Source organism: Camelus dromedarius, chromosome 2, assembly GCF_036321535.1.
Source record: "Camelus dromedarius isolate mCamDro1 chromosome 2, mCamDro1.pat, whole genome shotgun sequence".
Classification (NCBI taxonomy): domain Eukaryota; kingdom Metazoa; phylum Chordata; class Mammalia; order Artiodactyla; family Camelidae; genus Camelus; species Camelus dromedarius.
Genome location: NC_087437.1, coordinates 51,726,260 through 51,747,608, shown reverse-complemented (window position 1 = coordinate 51,747,608; position 21,349 = coordinate 51,726,260). Strand labels below are relative to the sequence as shown.

At 56.7% G+C, this 21,349-nt stretch overlaps 1 protein-coding gene across 1 annotated transcript; it reads right to left on the bottom strand.

The window, feature by feature from the left end:
* Positions 1–732: 732 nt before the first annotated feature.
* On the bottom strand, positions 733–20,625 carry EPHB3 (EPH receptor B3). The gene is made up of 16 exons (XM_031452618.2): positions 20,069–20,625; positions 11,472–11,536; positions 9,618–10,290; positions 7,133–7,288; positions 5,998–6,348; positions 5,708–5,832; positions 5,370–5,529; positions 5,180–5,288; positions 4,735–4,787; positions 3,565–3,687; positions 3,205–3,452; positions 2,512–2,727; positions 2,251–2,400; positions 1,965–2,158; positions 1,716–1,871; positions 733–1,607 (listed from the first exon to the last, which is right to left on the bottom strand). The coding sequence occupies exons 1-16, from the start codon at positions 20,190–20,192 to the stop codon at positions 1,499–1,501; spliced, it is 3,012 nt and encodes a 1,003-aa protein (XP_031308478.2). The 5' UTR covers positions 20,193–20,625; the 3' UTR covers positions 733–1,498.
* Between the last annotated feature and the right edge of the window lie 724 nt (positions 20,626–21,349).

Below are 21,349 nucleotides of genomic sequence, written 5' to 3'. Positions count from 1 at the left end.
CTCCTTCGACATTTCCAGAAGCTGTTTTCCTACCCTCTCCCTCATTCTGGTTATTTATCCTCTGAACCTTTCCTGTGTGCAGGCAGTCTCTGGGTGGGAATCCCACCCTCGGGCCTCACTTACTGGATCAGCGACTTTGGGCAAGTTTTACTTAACCTCTCCCTTTCCTCCTCTGTAAAAAAGATAAAAATACTTCCTTCCCTGGCTGGGTTGTTGTGAGATTAAGTAAGATCCATGTATAAACGGAGCATTTTAGCCCAGGACTCAGAGCACAGTAATAGTTCAGTAAAGAGTAGCCACACTTCTAGTCTGGCTCTTGCTGAAAGGAGCTGACCTCTGCATCTGAACTCCATGGGGCCCTCATCCCCTTGGTCCTAGGCCATGTGACCCTGGCAGCTGACCAACTCCCTCTACCCCCAGCTCCCTCAGAGGCAATGGGTGTGAAAGGACTCTGCAAAACACCATCCAGACCCAAGAGTCTGCCCCAGGGAACACCTGAGCCTTAGAAGGAAGGAGCTCTGGGGTAGTTTCCTCTCTTATCGTTACTGCCCCACTTTCAAGAAGTTAGATGCAACAAGGCCGAAGCACAGAAGGGAAGTTGAGCCTGGAGAGGCCTGGATCTGGCCTCCCAATGACTCCTGGGAATTCTGAAGGGCCAGCGCTGAGGAACTGTGAACTTGAAGGCATCAGGGAATCCTGCCTTGGGAGGTGGAATAAGATGGGGCAAGAGAATCATCTTATTGCCTTTATTTCACTGATGGCCCAGCTGGCCCCACTGTAGGGCACAAGGCCAAGCTTTTACACACTCACCCATGCTCTCTGTGCAGGCCAGTGCGTGCACACACACATACAAACACACACACTCACTCACACACACATCGGACCTCTGGCTCTGAGAGTCAGTCTCTGGGGGCAAGGGGCTGCTCCTCAGCCTGCCCCTGCCTGCCCTTTTATGACAGCACCAAGGGCGGGGGTGGGGCAGGGCCCTCAGCCCCCAGAACAAGTCCCTGTGCAAACTGGAGGTGCCAGCTGGCTTCAGGATGGGCGTATCACATTTTCCCATTTCTGGAGTCCCCTCCTCCAGTTCCTGAGGGAGGGACTGTTCTCTGCCTACCTGGGGGGCCAGACCCCTGCCAGGGCTGGGCCCTATGGAACCCAGGCTGATCCCCCACCTGACCATGCCAGGACCTCTGGCACTGAAGAACAGCCAAGTCTGAGGCGGTGGGGATCCCCCACTGGAGAGCAGGAAGGCCCCGAGGGGCTTGGGTGGGGTCATCACCCCCTCTCCTAATCCATCTTCAATATGAAGAGGTTTGGGGCACACTTCCTGGGGAGGGAGCACAGGCCTGGAGGAGAAGTCCCAGCTTGGGCTCTCCCCAAACTTCCATCTTCTGGGCCACAGCCTAAGGCCAGGCATCCAAAAGTCCAAGAGTCCAGCCGGCTGGTCAGAGTCCCTGCACAGTCCTTGAGGGGGCACCCACCCAGTGGGAGCTGGGTGTCAGACCTGCACCGGCAGCGTCTGGTTCATCTGCAGCCGCATGTCCTGGATACTGCTGAGGATCTTCTTCTGGTGGCCAGCCAAGGTGACCCCGATCCGGAGCAGGTCTCTGCAGATGGGCCAAGGGCAGGATCAGTCCCTCCCCTCCTACCCACCACTCTGAGCCCAGCTCAGAGCCCCCTCCTGTCCTGCCCCTCCAAATGTGAGGCACACTCACTCTGCGGTCATCTGGGCCACCAGGTCAAAGGATGCAAACCCTGCGCTGACAAAACTCTCCTTGTACCGACCCATCTTGATGGCATCCAGCCAGTCACCAACTGTCGTGAAGGTTGTATAGTCTGGGACTGTGCGGTCCAGGAGGGGCTGTGACATGCTGTGGGGAGAAGAGAGGGACTTGTTGAGTCCTGATGTCAGGGAAGGGGTAGGGCTGCTGGCTTGAGAGCAGAATAGAAGCAGAGGTACTGACCCAGACTGGGCACTGGCGATGACCTTAAGGCTGGCGGCGTTGCGGATGAGCTTGTCCAGGGTGTTCACAATCTGGGAGAATTTGGGCCTAAGGTTCCGGTCCCGCACCCAGCAATCTAGCATGAGCTGGTGCAGTGCTGTGGGGCAGTCCATGGGTGGGGGCAGCCGGTAATCCTGCTCCACGGCATTGATGACCTGAGCCAACAGCAGGGAAACCTGGAGTGAGCCACTACTCTGCTCCCCAGCCATCTCCCACCCACCCAAGCACTCTGGCTGACCCTACTCACATCCTGGTTGCTCATGTCCCAGTAGGGTCGCTCGCCATAGCTCATGACCTCCCACATGACGATTCCATAGCTCCAGACGTCACTAGCAGAGGTGAACTTCCGATAGGCTATGGCCTCTGGGGCGGTCCAGCGGATGGGGATCTTCCCGCCCTGGTGAGGGGGGCACACGCCCTTCACCCTATGTCTCCGGGCTGGTTCCCAGCCCTGAGCCCCTACCTGTTTGGTCCCTCCCCCAGTCTCCCTCCCAGCTGCTTCCTGTACCAGGGAGCTGGTGTAGGTAGGATCAGAGGGATCATCCTCCAGGAAGCGGGAGAGGCCGAAGTCCGAGACTTTGCAGACCAGGTTGCTGTTGACAAGGATGTTGCGGGCAGCCAGGTCACGGTGCACATAGTTCATCTCGGACAGGTACTTCATGCCGGCAGCAATGCCCCGCAACATGCCCACCAGCTGGATGACTGTGAACTGTCCATCGTTGAGCTAGAGGCAATGAGAAGCCTCAGGGGGTGTCCATCACCTCTTGCCTGGCCCAGGGCCTGTCCAAGACCTTCGTTCCTGCTCACCTGCCCACCCTCTTCAAGTCCTCCAAGATCATGCCTCGTCTACCATGTGCAGAGTGCACCAAGAGTAAGCAAGATGCCCTCTTGTGTGGCAGGCATCTGTGTACATCATCCCAACTAACCCCAGGACCCAAATAGCTCTTCCACTCCCATTTTACAGCCAAGGCAAGTGAGACTCAGAGAGGTTAAGTAAAGCCTGAGGTCACACATGCAGCAAGGGGCAGAGTCAGGATGAGAACACTGGTTTTTCTGGCTCTGAAGGCCTGGCTGTTTCCCTGCACCATGCCACCTAAGGAAATATTTGGACTTCAACAAGGTCTGTCTGACTTACGGGAGAAGGTAGGTTGCCCAACCCAGCTCTCTAGGGGAGGGGAAGGAGCTGGGGGTTGGCTCTTACCCGGAGGAAGGAGTCCAGGGCACAGTTCTCCATGAACTCAGTGAGGATCATGACTGGCCGACTCTTGGTGACCACACCCTCCAGCCGGATTATGTTGGGGTGGTCAAACTGACCCATGATGGAGGCCTCGCTTAGGAAGTCCCGCCGCTGCCTCTCCGTGTAGCCCACCTTCAGTGTCTTGATGGCCACAAACACCTCCCTGCGGCCAGGCTGTTTCAGCCGCCCCCGGCACACTTCCCCAAACTCCCCTGCAGGGCACAGGGCACACAGGTAGTAAGCAACTTCTGTACCCAACTGGCCTTGGCCCTCCCCCAGGGTAACCACTGGCTCTCCTCCCCACTGTGCCCGAGGGGTACTTACCAGCTCCAATCACCTCCTCAATCTTGACGCAGGACACATCAATCTCCTTGGCAAACTCCCGCACAGCCTCATTAGGGTCTTCATAGGTAAAAGGGTCAATATAAACCTTCATTCCAGGAGCAACTAGAGGAAGAAAAGGTGGGCATGAGAATGGGCCACATCCTTGAGCTGGGGACGGTGAGGAAACTCCTGAGCTGTGCCCCCAGACCTAGGATACTGCCCCAGGCTCTCCCCTCTGATGGGAGCACATTCCCAACCTCCTTGCTAAGCCTGTTCCACATTTCTCTCCCCCTCTCCCCAGCCCGCCACGGTCCCCTCCGTGAGAACTAGTGACCGTAAAGACTGGACACCTAGGATTCTTCTTTCTCCCTCATCTCTCATCATGTCAAAACCTCTCAGATTCATCCCTCTCTTCATTCCCACTGCCCCCACCTGACCTTGTCCAGGCCTTCAACACCCAGATTCTTGCAATAGCTTCCCAGCTGGGCTCTCTACCTCTAGACTTTTCTCACCGATCTATCTCACATACCTGTCTTCCTGCAACAATACTTTCATTGTATTGCTCCCCAGCTTGAGAGCCTTTCAGATTACTTATGGTGCAGTCAAGTCCAAACTCCTCTGCCTGCCTTTCACGACCCTCCAAGGACTGGCCACAGCTACCAAGCCTGGCTTCCCAGCAGCTGTCAAACCAGTCTTCTCACTGCCCCCACAGTTGGGCACTCTCCCCACCCTACCCACTACCTTCCAGAGGCTCCTAAAGCCAGGAATGCTCTCCTCTACCTTGCTAAATCCTATGTTTCCCACTTGGCTCAGCTCAGCCCAAGGCCTCCTCCTCCTCCAAGAAGCCTTCCCCTTCTCTGAACTCCTACTGCCCTTTATAACAGGAACACATGGCTTAACACTTAATTGTTCTCTCATTGTTTCCTGTGTGTATGTATCTTGTCTCTCTCACAAGACTAAGTGCCCCTGAGGACAGGGGTCATGTCTCATTCATCTCTGGGGCTAGCAGGAGTGAGGTAGGGGCTCAGGAAATGGCACTTAATTGGAAGCAGGAGGGGGCAGCCTGGGTAAGAGTATAAGGAATGAAGTCCCAGGTAGGGAAAAGAGTGTCTCCAAGCCCTGCAGGGATCAAGGGCTCTTTGGGAGGTCAGGATGAGGAGGCAAACTCACTGTATTGCTGCAGCTTCTCCGTGTACTCCGAATCAGAGCCGTGTCGCTGCTTCCTGGAGGGGGTGGAGGGGAGGGGAGGCCTGAGACAAGTCCAACAGCTCTCTTTATTCAGAGCATCCTTGGGCTTATGGGAGGGGCAGAGTGCACAAGGGACAATCCAGCGCCTGATCCTACGGTCAGTGGTTACAGCTCCCACTGGGTTTCTGTGCAAGAGGCTCGCTCAGTGGATTTGGTCCCTGAGGGAATTTGCCAGTAGATTCAGGGGACAGGGAGGGGACAGGGTGAGGACATGAGTGTAGACTGGAGAGGGCCTTTCCAGCAAGAAAAGCCTGGGCCCAGGAAGGCTGTGGCTCTGGGTTTAATGTGGAGGATGGTTCACCTACATGGCGTAAGGGCTTTAGGGCACGAAAGGGAGGCTCTAGTTGGCCCCTAGGCCTGGGAGTACCTGAGGCAGACGACAGCGATGACCACGACAGCCACCACGAAGACAAGCCCAGCCGTGGCAGAGCCCACAATGAGGGGGAGTTGCTCCTGGAGCTGCTGAGCACCAGAGCCTAGAGACCAGGAGGGACTAGTGAGTGGAGAGGTGGAGAGTATGGGCCAAGGGGCAGGGACAGGTGCAGGGGGGTGTGTACCTCTCTCGCTTGTGGTCTCAAACTCAGCCGGGTGGCTGTACTGCCCATAGCCAGCTACTGTGCGGGCGCGGACCTGGACCACATAGCGGGCGTCAGGCCGCAGCCCATCCAGCTGCACAGAGTTCTTCTGGCTGGTCACTGTGGAGGCGATGCCCTCACTCTGCAACACCAGGAAGAAGGTGGCGTCTCAGTGGATCCTGATGCCGTCAGCACCTGCCCACCCCCTGGCCTGCCCTCTGGCCCCCTCAGTCTCTGAGACCTTGCTTCCAAGGGCCCCTGACACTATCTGGGGTAATCTTCTTGTTCCAAAGCCTCCTCCTGCCCCTTGAGGCTCTGACCTTCTCAAAGTACTTCATCTCATAGTCCAGGATGACTCCGTTGGGCCGCTCTGGGGGTGCCCAGGACAGGGTCAGGCTGCTCCCGGAGCTGCTGTGCAGGTGTAGTGTAGGCACTTCGGACGGGGCTAGGGGAAGAGCAGGGGGCTCAGCATGGGCTCCTCAGGCCCTGGCATCCTTCCCAAGGACCCAGTTCCCATGGGACCCTCGGTGGTCCATTGGCAGGTCCCAGGCAGCTCAGCTCTATATGAGGGAAGATGACCCAGGCCCTACCCTCCTGTGCCCTTTCTCACCAGCCTGGTTGGTGGTGATATTCACAGCCGCATAGCGGGGGGGCAGAGGGCTCTTGCCCGAGACACCGTTGACTGCTTGCACCTCAAAAGTGTAGCGTGTGTGGGCCAGGAGATGGCTGATGTGGACTCGGCGCTCTGTCAGACCCAGCTGCCGAGGCACAAACTCCACGTTGTCATCACAGCGTGAGCAGGTAGTGGTGCCCCCAGCTCCAGGGCCCCCATGGCACTTCTTGCAGATGACATTGTATAGGAGGTCGTCCCGGCCACCCAGGTCCCGGGGCTCACTCCACTCGAGGATTAGTGAGGTCTCATTTACATTGGAGATCACACCCCGGGGTGGAGATGGCACCGCTGTGGGGAAGGTTGAAGGAGAGGACAGTGAGATAGGGCCCTAGGACCACCCTTCTGCCCAGAGTTCCTGCACACTCCATGCTGCTTCCTTCCTCCTTGCCTTTGCCTCTGCTTTAATAAGCACAATATCTTTCCTACACTTCGTCCCTGGGCAGATTCCTGTTTGGCCTTCAAGGCTAAATTTGAGAGGTCACCTCCTCTTGGAAGCTTTCCTTGATTCATTCTCTCCCCGTCTTCTGCACTCCCATAACAATTCCTGGGCATCCCTCCAGCCCAGCACTTAGCATATTATATGTCATTATCTGTTTTCACTTCTGTTTCTCCTACCAGGTTGCAAGCTCCTAGGACAGTGACTGTATCTTCTCCTTCATACCACTGGTGCCTGGCAATGCCTGGCACCAAAGGCCAGAGCAGGGAGGAAGCAGGACATCAGGACAACCCCCTCTGTGGTTAAAGCTGGGCCAAAAGAATAGCAGTTCTAGATGGAGGAAGGAGAGATGGACTAGAGGATTCCAGCCAATTCCTGATGCCCAGCGAGGAGCTAGTAGGCTCTTATTAAATGTTGATGGAAGGGCTAAGCCTTTTATCTCACCTGGATTCTGGCTCAGGGCTGGTCACTTCCTACCTGTGCCATGTGGAGCACATCCAACACCCCTTCCCGCCCCTGAGCCTGCATTTCTCCATCTGGAAAACGGAGGTATTCATAGAGGCCGTTTAGGCGCCTCCAGGCTGACTCACAGAGGGAAGGCCTGCAGTGGGAGAGTATGAGGGCATGTTCACTCACTGGTACAGGCACTGTCTGCAGAGTCTGAGTCCGCACGGTAGAAGTTATTGTGGCAGGTGCAGATGCTGGCGGCTGGCGAGGTGGTGCGGCTGTTGGGGGGGCAGGGGAGGCAGGGACCCTCCCCCTGCTTCGCCTTGTAGCTCCCAGGGGGACAGGCTGCGGGGGAGAAGAGGATAGGCATCTCACCTCCCTTCCCTGCAGACACCAACCCTCCACACCTCTGTGGGAATCTGGCCCTTCCCCAGCACAGGTCTTGGCCCCTCCACCTCCCAGACTGTGAGGGCCATGCTGGTATTGCCCAACTCCGGCTGCAGCTACAAAAGGCCCTTTTGCCCCGTGGAAACCCCATGTCAGCGGATTCCTCACCATCCCTGCCCCCCCACCCCCAATCCTGAGGCCTTGCGGACGAAGACGTCAGCTCCATCACCTGGACAGCCTGGGCTTGTCGAGGCAGGGAAGAGAGGGAGGAGGAAGAAGAGGAGGGGAATGGGAGGAGACCATTAGCGGGCTGGCAGCAGCACCCTGTACTCTGCTGGGATCTCCCCACCCCTCCCTGAAGCTGGAGGACAATTATTCCTGAGGACTCTCAAGGACACCTGAGGACCCTGCCAGGATGTGGGGCCTCTGAGTTTCACAACTAGCCTCTCCCCACACTCCAGGAGCTGGGCAGCAGCTCCTTTCTGCCCTTGGGCAGGGATGGGGGCTGAGGAAGGGTGAGAATAGGAGAGAAAGAAAGCAGGCAGGAAGGCTGGGGTCACCTGGAGTTCAGAGGCCTCGACACGTCCACAGGGGGAGCCCCAATCCCCAAAGGGAGCCCAGAGCTTGGTGCCTGAACATCCCCTCCTGCCCTTTCCTCCTACACTCAGGGGCCCTGGGCCTGGGCTCTGTGGATTCCTCATATCTACAACAGCCATACAATTTATTATCCAAAGCGGAATATTTTGAGAGTGAAAGGGGGCATTGGTAATAATCATGTTAGCATGGTGGGCATAAACCAAGACTGCGCTGGACACACTAAAGCATATGGTCACCCTGTCCATATGTGACTGCCTTTGGGGAGGTCATCTGGAGTGTGGGATGCCCAGGGTTGGGGCTCTGCTCTTCTCTGGGGTTTAATCTCCCCTAAGGTGATATTCCATCCAAGCTCTCTTGAGCCAGTGGGAGAGGGGGCAGGGGCCAGGCCAGCATGGTTGCTATGGGAACCAGCATGCATTTCCTGCCAGGGACCTGCAGAGTGTTAGCCCCTCTTCAGGCTGTCAGGCTCATCACCCCCACCCCCTTTCTCCACTTAGGAGGAGGAAGTCTTGGGGCAGGTTCCCATAGAGAAGTGGAGAGGGGCCGGGTAAGGCACTGTTCACCTTCCCACGACAACACAGGACATGGGGCCTCACAGTCATGCTGGGCCACCAAGCCCCTCCCACTAAAGGCTGTGCTAAGAGCCAGCTCCCACCTCTCGAGCATCAGTGGGAAGAGTCGTGCAGAGGGGACAGAAACAAGGCCCACAGCACCTTGGCCTGCATGGTACAACACTGGATAAGGCTGGAGTTCCAGCTCCCACATTCCCACCTATGAGGCCTGGAATGCAGAACCTCTCTGCGACTCAGTTTCCTTACTGGCAAAACAGAGTAGGTAACTGGAATCTACCTTACAAGGTCATGGTGAGGCTCAAATGAGAGAACTTCTCGTGAATGGGTGTTTCAGCTGGAAAGTCTAGTACATCGTGAGGTCTTACAAGTCTTGGCGAGCCTCCAGAGACAGGCCTCTTAACTGACTCGTGTATGAAACGAGGACAAAACATTCCTGCCCCCCATGCGCCCCAGGGCTCCAGGGAGTCATGGCTAACTCTTACACAGTGTCGGGCTTCCCATGCGCCAGGCACTGCTCCAAGGGCTCCCCTGCATCACTCACTTGAGCCCCACTACGACTCCATGAAGGAGTCACCATTAATGTCCCCATTGTGCACATGAGGAAACCAGGGTTCAAAGAGCTAAGTACTTTGCCCAAAGTATCACAGGTGCTAAGTGGCAGAGTCAGGACTCAGGACTTTAGAGACCAGGCCCCTAACCACTGTGCAAAAAATACTGCCTCTCAAGATGCAGGTGAGACCCCCCGGTGAAAGGGCCAAGCATGAGCTGCCCGCAGCCCTCATCTGATACTTCTAGGGTGAAATATACACTTGGGACTGGACAAAGCGGGCATCTCTGCCGGCCTAAGTCTCTGACCAGGTTCTCCAGGGGCCTCTTTGTCAAGGATTCTCCATGTCTTTCTTCCTCATTTCAGTCCATTTTTTCTCTTATTATCCTGGTGTCCCTCCTCATTTTCCCTCATCTCCCTCCATGCACAGCATTCTGTCTGATACCCCTCTTCCCTAGACCTAAGGCCAGACCTCCCTGTCCAGCAGGTAGGAAGCAGCAGGTAGGGGGCAGTGGGTGGCAATGGCCCAGACCCTCCCTTCCCTTTCCTCCCCAGGCCAGTCCCCACTCACGGCGGCACTGGGACTCCTTGGCAGCTGGCTCATGGCCGGTGGCACAGGTGCAGGCACCCACAGGCACCATCCACTCCCCGTCACCGTTGCAGTAGAGCTTGAGTGGCACCGACACCTCCACGGCGTTGGCGATGCAAGTGCCGGGGGCAATGACCAGTGAGGTGGGCTCAGCCCCAGTGAGGGTCTCAGGGAAGAGGGCAAAGCTTGCAGTGGTGGACGCACACTTCTTGTAGAAGGCGCGCACAGAGATGAGCGACATGCAGGCGCCTTGGTCCTGGAAGGCCAAGTAGAAGCCGGCCTTGGAGAGTGGCCCGAAGCTGCGCACCTTGGTGTTGACTCGGCCAGCATCGAGCCGCGAGAAGCTCTCATCGGGCGCGATGGTGTCCACCTTCACATAGGGGTTCTCCATCCAGGAAGGGGAGGAGGCTGAGGCCACATCGCTGTCAGCCTCATAGTAGAAGAGGTTGAAGGTCTCCTTGCAGGAGCCAGGGATGTTGGGGATGCTGTTGCAGTCACGCACAGTGAACTTGAGCTCCACGTAGACCCGCTGCACATCCCGCCGCCAGATGAACCCCGTGCGAAGCCAGTTGTTCTGGCTTGACTCGCGCACATTACATACCTGGTACGTGCGGATGGGGTTCATGGCCTCGTCATAGCCGCTCACCTCTTCCCACTGTGCATAGACCAAGTGAAAAAGACAGAGAGTGAGCACCAGCATTTGCCAGGTGCTTATCATGAGCCCAGATCTGCTATATTTACTTCACAGAGATGCTCCTATGGTGCAGTGTCTGAGCACACAGACTATGTGGGTTCAAATCCCAGTTGTCTGTTTGCTGTGTGACTATGGGTAAGTCACTTGACCTACCTGTGCCTGCATTTCCCCATCTGTAACATGGTAAGAATAAAGATGTATAAGGAATGACTTTAAATGAATAAAGCACTAAGAATGGGACACTTGATAAATCCTATGTGAGTATTAGCCATAATATTTATTACCTTTATGCCTCAGTTTCATTGTCTATAAAATGGGGCTGACTGGAAGTAAATGAAGCTGTGAAGAATTCAATCAGTTTAATACACTGCAACAATGCCTGACACAGAGCAAGTGTTCAATAAATACAGGTTATCACTATTACCATCGCATTTAACCTTCACAGGTCTTTACGAAGGTGCACCTGTTGTCCCCACTCCAGAGAAGAGGAAGCCAAGACTCACAAAGGCAGGAACCTGCTCAAGGTCACAGAGTCAGGTCTGGTGACCGAGGGCCTGCAGTGTCATCCAAACCCAGTGTTCCAGAACTTAGTGCAGTTGTCAAGGCCATCTAGGGAGCTTAATTAGAACACTTTATAGAGATGTCAGGACTAACTACAGGAATGTAACAAAGATGGAGGCCCAGAAAGGTAAATCATCTTGCTTAAGGTCATACAGCAAGTTGGAGATCTGGAACCAAGGTTTCCTCATTCTCAAGCCAGTGCTCTTCGCAAGGACCCAGGAAAGAGGAAGATGGCCAGGACAGGCATGTAAGGGGCTGTCAGGCAGGAGAGGGAGGGAAATTGGCTGAAGACAGGCTGAGGGGTGGGCAGAGGGAGAATGGCACAAAGATGGTGTGTATGTGGGAGGGGGTACAGAGGCAGGCTGAAGAGTGAGAAAGAAAACACTCACAGAGATGGACCATCAGGCAAAGGAGGAAGGTGACAGGTGAAGAGGATGGGGATAATGCAGGAGGTGAAACTGATAAGCAGGGAGCAGAGGCAGCCCTTCTTCAGCCCTGGTGAGGTGGGGGGGGTGAACACTGTAGGTGGGAGGGGGCTGATTGGCAACCAACACTCAGGACAAATGGTGGGGAAGTCTTACCCCACTTTCTGGATGAGATGTCCACGCCAACTCAGATGTCACCCATTTTGTATCCATGAGGGTCTCTGTGGGAGCAACAAAAGAAAAGGTCAAGGGCCAAGCTCAGGATGAAGACAACAAGGAGGTTGCCCAGGACACCAGAAGTCGATTCCCACCAGGTAGCACCCCACCCTACCCCCGAGTTCCCAAAGCCCTCAGCTCCTCTGGCCCAGAGAAGACCCTGCATCCTCAGAGATGTCTTAGCCCCAAGGATGTCTCATCGGGCCAGTTGGGAGTGGGTATAAGCTGCTGACCCCAGGTCTGGGTTAATGAGGCAGGAGCGAGGGCTGGTTCACACACCTACAGGCTCTGCTAATCTCCACACAAAGGAGGTGGCAGGGCTTTTATCCTGGAACAAAGGGCCATGTGCTTCAGACCCTGCTGCCCAGGCCTCCCCTGACTCCATTCTCAACATAAAGGCCCAGCCCCCCACACACTCAGGGGAAGGGGAGAGCAGTCACAGGTCAGAGCCCACTCCCACCCAGCCTCCCACTCAATCACCTCTAGGGGACAGGGCAGGAATGCTCTTTGAGGGTGGGGTCAGGGCCACTAAGGCCCAGACCGGCAACTCGAGAGCTAGTTCAGTACTTCCTGCAATCCTTGGATGAAAGTACTGTTGGTGTACCTCTTTTACAGATGAGAAAAATGATACCCAAATAAAGGCCTAAGGTAAAACTGCTAGAACTTGAGGTGAAGAGTTGAAATGTGGCTCAAATTCAGGTCAATCTGATTCTACAACTAACCCCTTAACCAGGGCACTCTGACTGCAATATGCCCCTTTGCAAAGGGGGAACAGAGAAAACCTGGAAAGCTCCTGTTATCCTTTAAGGCCCAAGCAAGCTGTCACCTCCTCCAGGAAGCCTTCCCTAACCTCCCATGTCAGGGTTGGATGTCTTCCTCTGTGCATCCAGGTCCAGGGGCTTTGTCACAGCACCAATCCTTTTCTGAGCTTTGGGTTTTTTATCTGTTTTCCCTTGTTTGGCCATAGGAGGGGCCTATTAATGTTTGTGACACAAACTTGCTCCCCTAGGACTCTGGTTCTGGGTTCTGGCTTGATAATTCTCTCTGACAATGTGACCCAAACATCAGACCCAGGAGCAGGAAAGAAAGAAGCCCCAGCTCCTTTCTTATAGTCTGGAAGACAGCCAGCAGTTCTCCCCTCAACTCTGAGCTAGAATGGTGCGGAGTCACCTCGAAATCAACAGTGGGGCAGGGTGGAGGTACCCAGGGAGGGAAAGATCCAAGCCCCACAGGCTCCAGGCTTGTGGCCTTCACCAGTTGTCCACAGTCTGGGTCTGAGGGGAGGATGGTGGATGAGGCAGCTGTGGCCCCAGACCCTCATGTGAGGCAAGGGGGCAGCAGGCAGCAGCCATTCACTTCAGGGAGTGAGGCTCCCTCCATTTCCTGTAGCAGCAGCTGGTCCCTGGAGAATCTGGCTGCAGGGTGAGCTATCCCAGCTTCATCGTCGGTGGCCTGACAGGCCCCTCTGGCAGACAGACAGATAGACATAGGCATTCAGCAGCAGGGTAGAGGGGTACAGGAGGGAAGAGGGGATGGGCAGAAGCAGGGGCCCAGAGACAAGCAGGGAGGGAGCGGCACAGAGCAGGCGGATGGTAGGTACACAGAACTGGAGGGCTGTGCAGAGCTGGCTGGGCTGGCTAGGACCAGACAGCCGGGATGGCCGGCGGCGGACTACAAAAGACAGCGAGATGGAGAGACAAGGAGGCCCAAGGAGACAGACACAGAGACAGGGAGGGAGGTTGCCAAGTAGCTTCTTCCCCAGCCAGCAGCCTGGAGTATTCCTGTCCCTGGGAGCAGCCGAGCCAAGCGCAGCCCCTCCCCCTAGCCAGTCCGCCCGCTTGTCTGCCCGCTGCCCGCCTGCCAGCCCATCAGCGAGCAGGCCAGGGCTCCTACCGCTCCCTCGCGCTGCCTCCCTCCTCCCTCTCCCTCACTTCCTTCTGCTCAGCCTGTGCCAAACCCATCTGGAACTGTTTAAACCCAAATATTCAGCCCCCTCCCCCCTCTAGCCAGATTCCTCCACAGTTTAAAACAAGCCCTGCGCTGGCTCTGGGAGGAGGGAGTGGAAGGAGGGGATGGTTGGGTGGTGGGAGGTGGGAGGCTGGGGGGAGGTTCTTCATTTCTGTTCAATTTCTGGGGAGCGAGAGAGGGAGGGGGTGGGGATCGGCCCTTGGCCATCGCTCAGCCTTGGCCATCACTCAATCTCGGCACATTTTTCCCATTAATGAGGAGAGGACTTGGATTTCGAGTCATGTGTGCCTGAGGAAGGGCTCCGGTCACCCTGGTGGGGAGGGGAGCTTGCTCTCTCAGGGAGCAGAGGGGCCTGCTCCCTTCAGCAAGAGGGATACCATGGGATGCCTGTGTCCCAGTCTCAGGAAGAACATGGAGGGGCCCAGAATCTATCTGTCTGTGGTGTTGAAGGGAAGAGACCCACCCCAACAGAGTCCGCCTTTTTTCTTTCTGTGTGTGGTGTGGTGTGGTGTGGGGTGTGTGTGCGTGTGTACATGCTGGGGTAAAGGACACAGGTACAGGGGACAAGGACAAAAGAGGAATGAGGGAGCAGTCTCCAAACTCCCAGCTGCCAACTGCACCCAACTGCCAATGCGGCTGCTGGAGGGGACCAGAGAGCCGGTGGCCACTCCCAGACACAGGGCTCTGTTGCACAGGGAACCCCACCAACCCCACACAGGGAACCCCACCAACCCCCAAAAGCAAGCAGGGAAGCAGACACTGGGCCTTTCTGGGGCTTTCGGAGACTGGGGTTTCAATCTTCAGAATGAAAGCAACACCCCTTTCGGGTTTCCACAGGCTTTGGGGAACAGCCACGTGGCAGCAGCTGTATGGCCCTGACCCGTGCACACAGATGCACACACATCGCCCAGTTCTCAGTGGCTGGGCTCGTTCCCTACCATTGGGGCCAAAGAGCGACAAGTCACACATATGGTAGACAAAAACACACAAAGCCACAGCCGCCCACAAACACACAGGCAGCTTCAGACACAGGCATGGCCTGTCTTTTTCAGACACACAGATGCATATGGTACAAACAGATTAGTCTTCCTGAGGCATTCATATACAGTAAATGTTTCCTACACATGGATTCGGCGCACCTTAGGCAAAGACACTCTCACAGTCTTCGTATGTGCAGACATATGCATCCAAAAGCGCATTCTCCCTACACACTCAACTGCATACTATTGCCAGCCACACATCAGACTCTTGAGTGTAGTCAAGTGCAAACACAAACACCAGTTTCCCTTTACAGACGCACTGACATGCTCTTACACAGTCACACACAACTAGCGTCAGCTGTGCACACACACAGGCACCCATTTGCACTGAAACATTCCGCAGGAGCATGTAGACGCAGTCTAAGTATTAATATCTAGAATTTGTGTAGAGCGTCAGAGGTGCATCCTCTGTGCACATGCAACACACACGCGCGCGCGCGCACACACACACACACACACCCACTGCACGCAGATCCCTTCTATGAGGCCAGTCTTCAAGTGAGGTGGAGGAAGAGTTGGGAGAGATCAGTGTCTGCTGAGAGAGAAGAGGGACCAGGCAGCCTTGGCCAGAGGCTCAGGGAAGGAACGAGCCCCAGACCTGCTTCCTGTGGCCCTGGCCCAGGCAGGAGTTTTAACAGGTCAGGAGGTTGGGGGTGGGGCAGGGACATGAAGATGATTCTAGGTGTGGCTGGGTGCAGCCTCCCAGGTACAGCCCTTGCCCAAGCAGCAGGCCACTTCCCTGCCAGCACAATGGCACCGTCCCCAGCACTCAGCCCTTGGGGAGGGGGTGGCATGATGGAGACAATTAGCCTCAGGAGCTTTGGGCAACACTTCTACACATAAGTTGGGGGCCCAGCAGGAGAACATCGTGGGCACCCAGTGTCTGAGGGCCTCACTGGGCCACCCTGGTGCAGGGGAACCAGCTGGGAGCCTGCCACCTGCTCCAGTGAAGGGCCAGGCGCATACAACTTTATGGAGCTGCCAGACCCCAAAGCACCCCTAAGCCCCAAGTCACACAGAGCACCCCACCCTGGGAATAGGCATGTTAGTGAGACCCAGAGAGTCCAAAAGTTCTAGAGACAGAAACAAGAAGCCACCAGCCCAAACTCCAGACCAGGGACTTTGAAGGTGGCGGGAAAGGTCACACTCCTGGGCTGGGCCAGTGGAGTATGTAGGGACAGAACGGCAGAGGGCAGGGTCTATGCAAGAAGGCACACCCTGGAGTCCTGCCTGCAAATAGAGGGAGAAAACTCCTCCTCACCTTGGAGTTGGTCCCCCTCCTCCACCTGGGATCCCTCCCTCAGCCAACCAACCTGAGGGATCTGTTCTGTCTTCTCTCATCCCTCCCCGCCCCACCCCCTGCATGTCAGCGCATATACACCCGTGATTCAGGGTGGTCAGTCAGAGAGAAAGGGGTCTTAGGCAGACCCTGCCATGAGACCTGGAGGGCCACCTCTCCCTCCCCTTGCCATGGTCCCTAGGCTCTCAAGTCTGGGATAGAGGGGAGGGGAGCATCTCAGAACAGAGAACACATTTTGTTTTTCATTCTTCCCCTCAGATCATGGGGATTTATAATTAAATAAACCTGAGAGGGAGGAGAAGGGAGGAAGAAGCACAGGGCAGGGAGCCTAAATGCCTCAGTGCTCATCCATGCCCCCCACCCAAGTCATAGCCCTGCCAGCCAGCCAGAAGGACAGACAGACAGACGGCTAGCCCTTATGGAGGCCTCTGAGCCCTTCCCTGGGATCCCCGCCACAGTGGGTGTGACCAGGAGTTTGGGGACAGAAAAGCAATAGGAGACCCGGCACCAGGGCCAGCCCCTGGGGCAGGGGGTCTCTCCCACCCCATCAGGTGCCCAGCTGTACCCAGTCTCTCTCCCTCCACCCCCAGCTGCCCAATCCCGACAAACCAGTTTGACTCAGCACAACAGGCAGGGCTACAATTTTCAAACTATGCAGGCCTGGTGATTCAGCCTCTTCATGCTGTTTAATTAGTGTAAGGCCGGGCGGCAGAAGCCTTGCCCATCGTAGCTTTGGGAGAGCTTCGCTGCCGCTGAGGCCACAGTGGCAGCAGTGGCAGCAGTTCTGGTTAAAGGGAAGGCAGTGCCGAGCAAACTGGTTCCCCCAAATACCTGCTGCTGTCCCTTGGTCGCAGCTGTGAGGTGCCAGCTCAAGACAAACAGGGGCGGGGTCGGGGGCGCCAGAGGCCACTGGAACAAGCGAGGAAGCCACAGAAACCCCAGCCTGCTGTCCCCTCTCCCCTCTCGGTGGTCAATGTTGCTGCCTCCGAGAAAGAGCTGGGCTCACACACTGCCTCTCTCCCACTTCCACTGCAGCGGCAAGTCCGCTACAGGGCTTGCCTGGGAGAAGGCCATCCAACCCCCACCTCTTACCTCTAGTAACTGTTTCTCTTTTCTCAAAAAGGTCTGTTCCTGGCAGGGACCTCCCCATCCTATCTGAGGTATCAGGGCCCTATGGTCCAGACATCCTTCCTCATCCCAAACACTGTTCCTTGTCTGCTCACTGCCCGACCCCACTCCCTGGTTTGTGGTCCCGAAGGGGAAAATGATCTTGGCTTGGGGGACTGGGGAATATAACTTGAAAGGAGAGTAAGCAACAAAGTGGCCTTGTTTCCCTGCGACTGAGGGTAAATCCGAGGGCAATCTGTGTGTTGGGGGTGGGAATCAATCAGAGGGCAAGGGGAGAGGTGTCTCTCCAACCCAGGAGGACTAGCAAGGACCCTGGTTCATCCTCATGGAAAACTGATGAGACATTTGGATGCAGAGTCTTGGTGAACCCCAAGTGTGTAGGGAGGAAGAGCAACCAGATGCTAGATAGCATCTAATCAATGAGTCCATGAGGGGCAGCACCCACAGCTCAAGGACCCTGGGCCTCAATATAACAACCCTAGATGCAGAGAGTCTAAAGGCTCCCCAAGACCAAGGGCAAACGGAATCCTGGCAAAACCAAAGGGAAGGCTGGAGCAAGGGGGTAAGATCCTCCACCCATGAAGCTTGGGGGGCCAAAGAGATTTTCAGTGCTCGGGGTTGCATCTAGCCCTGCCCTCTGCCACAGCCCAGGACCCCCAAGTCCACCTATCCCACCATTTAAGCTCCAGAATGGGGGTGGGGTACAGGGGGGAATCAAGAATAGCTGCCCCCTGATCCAGCTCTCCTCCTATCCCATCCCTTCTCTCCCAAAGCTAGAGAGAGATGGAGGTGGGGGACATCTCCTCCCCCATCATTGCTTCCTCTAACCTCCCTCCAGCAGGGCCAGGGCCCACACCAATTTTACTTCTGGTGCTCCCCAAGGAGCAGACCCTAGGGTAATAATAATAACAGTTAATCCTTGAATAACAACGGCTATGTGCTAAGCACTTGACACACGTTAAGGGTTTGATCTTCATAACAACCCTAGGAGGTGGGCTCCACTACTCTGCCATCTCACAGTGAGGGTGGGCAGATGGGCCCCTGGGCTGAGGCATTACCTTTCTTTTTCCTTTCATTCTCACACAAACTGAAGACCCTAAGTGCTGAAATATGGCAAAAAATGAAGGAACTGGTGAAAGCCACACTTGAGAGGCACTGCTCCCTTCCCAGGGGCATCCCACACTGGCCTGGCCCCCAGCCACCACCCTCCCGCCAGGGAATAGCCCCAGATCCCACTTCACAGTCTAGGGGGGGAGGGGACAGAAGAGGGGGCAATGGCCCCACTGCCCTCTCTTCCCTGGGCTGCTACAGCTCCTCAGGCCTCTGCCTCTAGATCAGCCCCTTAACCCTCAGCCAAGCCAGGATGCCAGCTCCCAGTTAGGGCCTGTCAGTTAGGGTCTAGAGGGTCCAGCAGAGTGTGAGAGGTGAAGAGGAGGAAGGAAGAGAAAGAGGAAGCAGGGGAGGGAGGGAGGAAGGAAGAGGTGAGCCTTCTCAGGTAGCCCTTGCTCACCTGACCCACCCCCCCACCTCAGGGCCAGCACCCACCACACGCCAAAATAAGGGCTCTGGGCCGGGGCACATACAGCCCTGAAAGCGTGTGTGCCCGCATCGCCTCTCCTGGGCCAAGACACAGACACAGACCTGAGAACTCCAACAGGCTCCATGGCTCACACCCTTGAGGCAATCAACAACAAAGCCCCACACCGGTTTCTCACGCCTGCGATCCTATCACACACATGTGGGTGAGTGTGCGCAAGTGTGGGCGCGACCTCGGTGTGTCTGTCTGGATCTGCATGTGTCCACCCGTGTGAATCAGTCTGTCGGCACCAGTAAGCTCAGAGAGAAAAGACGGTGGGGTTCATAGGAATGTTTATTTTCCCCTGGAGAAAATGAGAACGCACCAGAAGATGCCTTTCTGGTGGAACTGTGTTCTTTCTTCCTTCCAACCTTTTGGTTTACCAGTTGTGAACGTAGGAACAAACCGAGTTATACAGAACTCATGTTTTTGTTCTTCAACTAATAAAGTGACTAGATTGGTTAAAGACATCAAATATAAGAACTGCCTATATCCCAGTTTCCCCCAAATTTCTGCTGGTGTCCTTCCTTCCACATTAGAGAAGGCTTTTCTTCCCTTATTTAATGACTCCAAAAATTTTGGAAACTGTGTGGGTATCTGTGTCTGTATGTCTACTGTTTGTGACCAGTGTCTGTGCCTCTGTCCCCGGAGGCTTGTGTCAAGTGGATGGTGTGAGCTCTCCCACCAGGGCCAACAACACTTGGGCTGTTGATCCAAGTACAGTCTTTTGGAAGTTGGAGCCAACCCCTCAGCAGCCGTCTGGGCAGGTTTCACAGAACCCATCGAGAAGCCCGGCCTTTTCCCACCGGTAATGGGTAAGGCACCCGGCTCCAGGGCTATCTGGGACAAACCCCACAACCTCAGGGGTTCAGAGGAGACCCGAGCACTCGGGGGGTCTTGCTAGACGGCGGAAGGGAAGCCGCAGAACAATGTGCAACGCCGGTGCACACAGCACCTCGTGTGTAGTTGGCGCTCGGTAAACCGTAAACAATAACAGGCCCCCGCCTCTCCACCCCCGCAGCCGTCCCCCGGCAAAGCGGGGTGCATACACTCACACTCTCACATTTAACGCCAACGGGTTCCTAACCCACCGCCCCACAACCTCGGGAGTCCCGCTTCGCCGCCACCCCCAACAGCCCCGCATTAACCTCAGAGACCCCACCTTGCCTGGTGGGTCGCCCATACTGCCTTGCCTCTGGAGGTGCCGAGGGCCCCGATCCTCTGCCGTGAGTGCGGGGTACTCCCACAAAAGCTCACGCCGGGCCATGACTTTTGGCGACGATCGCCTGAGTCGAGCTGCCGGCAATCCCGCAACCCGCGGACCGCCGGCCGCGTAGGCAGCTGAAACCACCGAAGCGGCTCCGGAGGCGTCCTCCCCACCTCATCCTCCTGTCCCCGGAGAGGGCACGGGTGACAGAGCTTCCTCCGACATGCGCCCGACCGGCATCGGACCCGGGCCCTCGAGCCCACCCTCGGGCAACCCTGGACACCTTAACCTTTGGACGCGCCCCCCGACGCCGCTCACCTTCCAGCGCCCGGCAGCCAGTGGGCAGCAGCAGCGGCAGGAGCAGCAGCGGAGAGAGCAGCGGCAGGAGCCCCGGCGGCGGCGGCGGCGGCGGCGGCGGCGGCGGCGGGCGGGCTCGGGCCATGGCCGGGGAGGGTTCCGGGAGCCGAGCCGGGCCGCGCCGGGCCGCGCCGGCGGGGCTGCGGGCACCCACGGGAGGGTCCGCTCGGCGAGCTCCAAAGAAGGCTTGCGCACGGTTCCAGGAGATTCGGGCAAGGAGAGAATGCAATCCAGTCGGGCGGCTTCGGGACCTAGCCGGCGCCCTGAGCCGGGCGATGCGGGCAGGTCGGTCCTGGGGAAATCCGGGCGGACCGGTCCAGGAGAATCCGGGGCGCTTGGAGAGCTCGGAGCCAGAGGACTCGGAGAGGCGGGCCGGGACGAGAGTGCGCAAGTGGTGGTAGTTCGAAGTGCACAGTAATCCAGCGGTCTGCGGTGGGCCCGACCCAGACCCGGAGCTCCGGATGCGCGCGCCGTCCGGGGTCCGAGCTGGGTTCTTGCTGCGCCGCTCACGTACTCACTTCTGCTGTCCCCTGCGCTGGCGCGGCCGCTCTGGGCGAGAGGGGCGGGACCGGCCGCCTGCCTGTCAACCCCTAGGCCCCGCCCCTGGTCCCCGGCCACCCACTCACAGGCAGCCAAGAGCGCTAGTTCGGCCTCGAGAGCACTCGGCTGGAGTTCAGTTGGCGGTGCCTCCATCAGGCCCACCCTCGGGTTCTCTGAGGCCTGGGGTGGGCGGGGCTAAGAAAAAGATGAATTAGATTGGGCGGAGCGATACTGTCCATCAGAGGGAGAAACCCGCCTCCTGCCGCCCATTGGCGATTAGTAACCGAACCTAAGTCCGAGGAGGTCCCATCCACATACAGCGAGCTGGGGGCGCCCCCGTGTGGCCTGTATGTGCCCAGGGTCGCCCCCACGTGGTTCTTTACAGGCCCGTACAGAACATAACTAAACTCAGTCTAGGCACTACCAGGTGGGTACCCTCCGCGACATATCCTGTGACTAGGGCCTTCTCGCATGTTTATTTATTCATTCATTCATTCAGCCGTGTGTTTCATCGTTCTTTGAGCCAAAGACTCTAGAAACTTCTGGCAATACAGCAATGGATAAAACAGAGGCTTGTATTCTCTTGGAGCTAGTTTAGCGGTGGAGGCAGGCATGAAGTCATCACAGGAGAGTGTAACAAGTATCATTATGGAGGAAGGACAGAGTTGCTGGAGCACGTGTGAGAGGGCCCTGAGGAAATGA

What these genes read in the sequence shown, in the direction of transcription:
- EPHB3 (XM_031452618.2), bottom strand. Translation starts at nt 20,192, where the DNA reads ATGGCCCGAGCCCGCCCGCCGCCGCCGCCGCCGCCGCCGCCGCCGCCG. An exon ending in TGGCTGCCGGGCGCTGGAAG is followed by an intron (nt 11,537 to 20,068) that starts GTGAGCGGCGTC and finishes TTGCTCCCACAG; the next exon opens with AGACCCTCATGGATACAAAA. An exon ending in GGAGAAGCTGCAGCAATACA is followed by an intron (nt 3,688 to 4,734) that starts GTGAGTTTGCCT and finishes TTCTTCCTCTAG; the next exon opens with TTGCTCCTGGAATGAAGGTT.